The sequence below is a fragment of the Mytilus galloprovincialis genome, chromosome 10 (genome assembly GCF_965363235.1).
Source record: "Mytilus galloprovincialis chromosome 10, xbMytGall1.hap1.1, whole genome shotgun sequence".
NCBI lineage: Eukaryota > Metazoa > Mollusca > Bivalvia > Mytilida > Mytilidae > Mytilus > Mytilus galloprovincialis.
The window spans coordinates 59,184,516-59,190,280 of NC_134847.1; the positions used below are offsets into that span (position 1 = coordinate 59,184,516).

General features: G+C 33.0%; 1 protein-coding gene across 1 annotated transcript; it reads right to left on the reverse strand.

Moving 5' to 3' along the window:
- Positions 1-1,277: 1,277 nt before the first annotated feature.
- On the reverse strand, positions 1,278-2,219 carry LOC143049539 (uncharacterized). Its single transcript, XM_076223147.1, has one exon. The coding sequence runs from the start codon at positions 2,217-2,219 to the stop codon at positions 1,278-1,280; it is 942 nt and encodes a 313-aa protein (XP_076079262.1).
- Positions 2,220-5,765: the final 3,546 nt, after the last annotated feature.

Sequence of the window (5,765 nt, forward strand, 5' to 3'; positions counted from 1 at the left end):
TACCCTCGGGGAATTAAAACACCGCCAGCAGTGGCATCGACCAAGTGGTTGTAAATAATCTCATCATAGATACCAGGGCTGACATTTTATATCTACGCCAGACGCGCGTTTCGTCTACAAAAGACTCATCAGTGACGCTTGAATCAAAAAATGTTAAAAAGGCCAAATAGAGTACGAAGTTAAGGAGCATTGAGGACCAAAAATTCGTAAACGTTTTGCCAAATACAGCTAAGGTAATCTATTTCTGAGGTTGCGAATTTTTATTGTAATTCTGATCGGATATTTTTTTGTGTCTTCAGTTTGTGGTAATGATTCTCTTTTTTCTTTTCTATTCGACGTATGTAAAGGTATAAATAATCAATCACCAAGTTTATTTGTATGATTTTAGTTTAAAGCACCTATATGTGCACAGGATTTATTTGTTTGATTTGGAAGAAAGGCCGACATACTTAGTTGCACATGTACTAACACAATTATATATATCAATATTATTTATGTAGCGTTGATACATTCGTGGGCAGACACACAGTTCGAATTACTATAATTAAGCTTTTTTTTTGTACTGTCCTAAATTAATTTTAGTTATTCGTTGTTATTCAATCTGTAGTTAATGTGTCGAAATGTACTATTATATTATTTATATATGAATTTCTCATTTAGGGAGTTCTTTCATTTATTTGTACTATATTCCCTTCATGTACATTTATTTGTACTATATTCCCTTCATGTACATTTTTTTGTACTATATTCCCTTCATGTAATGTTGTCATTTTAGCGGTGTACTTAACCTTGCCATAAAGCGCAAGGTTTGGCTAGCCACAAAACAATGTTCAGCCTTCCATTTTTCTTAAAATGTCCTGTACCAAAGTCAGCAATATGACAGTTGTTATCTAATAGTTCGTTTCTATGTATATTGCATTATCGTTTGTTTTTTTGTTGCACTTTGGTGTTCTGTTCCGTTGTTCTCCTCTTAAAGATGATGTGTTTCCCTCGATTTTAGTTTGTAACCCAGATTTATTTTCTCTCAATCGATTTATGACTTTTGAACAGCGGTATACCGCTGTTGCTTTAATCTACAGATATTGACAACAACAATGAGATAGATCCAGAAACTTAAATTATAACAAATGATTAAACTTGATTTTCCCATTGTGAACATTTATTGCCTCATCTTAAGTGTTCTGTGTGATGCTTTTTGACAAATTCCAGCTTACTCTGTATATGATCACTGATAATTATTGTATCAAGTCATTATAATATATACATAGGTAGTAACTTCATTTTGCAGATTCCAAACTGAGTTGAAATTTATATATTCGGGCTTTTGTATTTGAGTCATCAAAGAAGTCACCATTTCCCATATAAAGAATATGATGCTGTTCTGTTGTGGTTATAGCAAGAGTAGTAGGGTATGATATACCTATCATGATCGTGTCCAAATATGTCAATAGTTGACCGCTCTTATTCAGCAAATGCAGGGCATGTCCATGGAAATCTGAAACAATAACACTCTCAGAAGCTGTAGATGCTATATGATAAGGCGTAAAGAGCAACTTACTGATATCTGGATTGCCAGTGTATTTGGCTTTTACACTTTTATCAGAATCAAGTATAACAACTCTTCCTCCAACTGCTTTACACAACAAATCTGCACAAAAAATGGTATCATTGCAGGTAGTAATATGACGAGGATAAATGAACAATGGTTTATTGACATCATCGCTTTCTATAACATCTAGGTGATTTCCATCAATATCCATAATAAATATTGCTCTCCTTCCAATAAAACTGGAAAGATCTGGTACGCTCATATTATAAAAATCAATAATCACATCTTCAACAGCACCTATCAGAACTTTGTTGTCAGTTGTAAAATGGACGCAGAGTGGCATCAGAGGTTCAACACAGTATTTTGAGTCTGATATCTTCCTAGAACCGTGCATTACTTGTTTCAACCTTGATGTGTTTGAAACAATTAACAGATCGTTGAATGGAGATATAGCAGTTTCCTTCACTTCAAGGTTAAATCCATCTGTGACCTTTATCTTGTTCCCCTTCAATTTCACTTTCTGTAAAGCCTTTGACGTGGCAAAAAAATTAGCAAATAAACCTTTGTGTACTTTCCCCGATCCTATCCATAGTGAATCATCAGTACCAACTGACAAACTATTAACTCTGCAGAATGTTGTTAAATACTCTTCCGAAACGGTTAACTCCATATAAATCTATAATAGTTGCTTACAGTTTGCTCAAATATACAGTACTAGTAACCATACCATTTTATCATCATAACAAGTATCTAGTTATGTTTGTATAGACGTTATTTCTGTAGCAGGAGGTGTATGTAAATGACATACCAAGTAAAAAATACTTCACCGTTCTGCTTAACTGACATTCAGAAAAATCAATGAGACGTGAAATGAAGAAAATAATATAATGTAGCAAATCAGCTACACATTATTGACGTCAGAATCATGTATTGATTCATTCACAGAAACAGTTCATGAATTGATCGATAAAATTGAGTTAAATTGAACACCAATGGAACCTTAAGTTATTATTCAAATACCGAAGACCTTTTGAAATATTTGAAATAAAAAAAGTTATATTCTGTGTTTTTTGTGTGTTTGTCTTTTTCTATTTCAGTCGTGGCGTTGTCAGTTTATTTTTCAGACAATATTTTTTAATAAATCAAATTCAAATTGTGCATGTATGATTCCAAAGAAACAACAGTCAACAAAGGAACAAAATGGTATCGAGGTAATTTCCAAGGTATTCAAAACCTACCAAAAACTATTATGTTTAGTTAGCAATAAAAGATTACATATTATACCGTATAAAACAATTTAACCACTGGGTCGATGCCACTGCTGGTGGAGTTTTAATTACCCGAGGGTATCACCAGCCCAGTAGTCAGCTCTTCTGTGCTGAAATGAATTATCATCGATATGGTAATAATTATAAATTAACTGTTTACAAAACGTTTGAATGTTTTGAAATACTAAGGATTTTTTGTACCTAAGGAATAGATTACCTTAGCTGTATTTGGCAAAACTTTTAGGAATTTTGGTCCTCAATGGTTTTCAACCTCGTACTTTATTTGGCCTTTTAAACTTTTTTGGATTCGAACGTCACTGATGAGTATTTTGTAGACGAAACGCGCGTCTGTCGTAATTTCAAAATTAAATCCTGGTATCTATGGTGAATTTATTTATTAACAGAGAAAATCAGAAGCCTTATTTACCCTGTCGATCGTCTTTTCTTATACATGCGATTGTCGTTTGATACCTCGATTTGCTATTTTTTGGATCAATTTGCAATTCGAAAATCAGTTAACTACTGCAACCTAATTTTAAGTCAATAATCAACAACGAAAAATGACCAACAACAACCAATGAAATCCTGACATAATAAGCTCCCTCTTTTCTGTTGCAGTAAATTTTAAAGTCATCAAAGATCCAGGCCTATAATTTGGTACGCTTACCCGCGTTACGTCTACACAAGACTGAGATTATCATTAGTGACGATCGAAACAGTTTAGAAACCTAAACAAATATGAAAAGGAAGATATTTGAAAATATATATTTATAGAAAATCAAGGAAGGCGTCCGAAATACGACTAAGGCAGTATATGTATATGTCTGGGTTAAAAAAACCTTAGTGCCGAAGGACTCAACTATCAACCTGTTGGCGGATTATTTAATACTATTTAGATACATACCTATACGAAAAACTGATCAAATCAACTGAACGTAAAAATTATTTTTTCAAATACTAGTATGCATATCCTTAATTGCTGGTATTCTATCATTAGTTACAGATGAACAGATTATGATAACTGCCTTCCTCATATCACAAATATTAGCAGAACATGACATAGCCATGTTAAATCATGGTTACGGGAAGACGGGATGGAAAAAGGTTAAAAAAGAATATTCTGCAATTGGTAAAATATCATAAATCGCTAATATGATACATGTATAAAACACAAAATAAGAAACCAGGACCAGTTCATTTGTATAAAATCGTAGAACATGTTAATAAACTTATCATAGATATCAGGCTCGAAATGTTGGCAGACGCGAATTTGTCTACAAAGAGCGCACTCAGAATTAGAATATTAGGAATTTTACTATAAAAACTGTCCGTCAAAGTTACTGCACAGAAATAATAAGAAAAAAAATACTGTCGAAAATACAACAAAAAAATATTATCAAAACGTGTCGATAACAAGTGCAATGATTTAGAAAAGAAACGTTGTTACTTTAAAAAGACCAATTGATCAATATTTCTTATTCGTTCTTATTTCACTTTATCTGTTCATTAACCCAAAGCAAAATATATAATTTCTCATATGGTTTTTAATGAAGTTGACATCAGCTGTGACCATTTCCCATCAGCATCTGATAAACACTTGTCTAGGAAAATATCCCGGAATTTTGGCAGCAAATTGTTAAGTTGTTCAAGAGAAAAATCGTTGAACAACTGACAACTTGAAAGTATAAAGAAACTAAGGTTTCAACTCCCTCAGGCAAAGTTGACCTTAGATGAATTTGGCTATTTGTTTTATGTATTTTGGTCATATAGCTCTTCAACTGTTTCGGTACTTATACATCTCTCAGATTTAAAATGTTTGGCTCTGAGCTTTCCTGATGAAGATCAATCCACAAAAAAAAAAACGCTACGGACGCGTGAAATTATTAAGGTAGCACAATACAAAGATTTTTTACTTCCAATCACTAACCTTTAAAATACTGTAACTTTCTTATGAATGCAAAGAAAATAATAAAAGAGGTATATAAACGCCATGGCTAAAAATGAAAAAGACAAACAGAAAAACAATAGTAAACATGACACAACATAGAAAACTAAAGAATAAACAATACGAACCCCACCAAAAACTAGGGGTGATCTCAGGTGCTCCGGAAGGGTAAGCAGATCCTGCTCCACATGTGGCCCCCGTCGTGTTGCTTATGTGATTACAAAATTTTAATCCGGTAAATAGTCTATTTCGGTAAGTCACCATCATGAAAGGGAAGGGAATTGTAGTGACGACGTAAGGAACATATCCGATATCATTTGTGAAACGGTTATTCCATAACGGTCAACCAACTCGTGATGGCGTCCGTAAAATTGACGAAGGGATGATTTCAACTTCAGTAATTGTTGCATAATACTAACATTCCATTTATGTGAAAGAGTAATCTGTTAGCTATCCAAAACTACCACTTTTATAAATATTCAAGCACTATTAAGAAAGTTACAGCATTTTAAAACTTGGGAGTTGGAGTTATAAAATCTTTGTATTGTGCTACCTTAAACGTGTTGTTTTCCATTTTAGACCCTTTTTGAGGCTCCTTAAAGTCTTACTAGTTTTGTACTTTCATCAACAATTTCTTGGTATATACAATATACCGAACATTTCTGCATGTTTTGTTTTATTTCATTTTATCTTTTTTTTTTAAAGAAAAGCAAAATATACCTCATGATGTGTTTTGCACTTTGACATCAATTGGGAGCCACACTGAATTTTCAATCTCCATCAAAGTAACAACACTTGTAGTAGTCATTCGCAGAAACATATCTGGAAAATTAAAATTTATTTTCTACAGGCGTTCTTAAGATGACAAATTGGACACTTAATCCTTGGACGAGGCATTTGACTTTTAATTTGGTCTAAAGTACCAATACTTGATTAGTTTCTTCGAATGGGCATTTATGAATGGTTTGTTTTCATTTCACTTTATGTAAAAAAAAAACCGCAA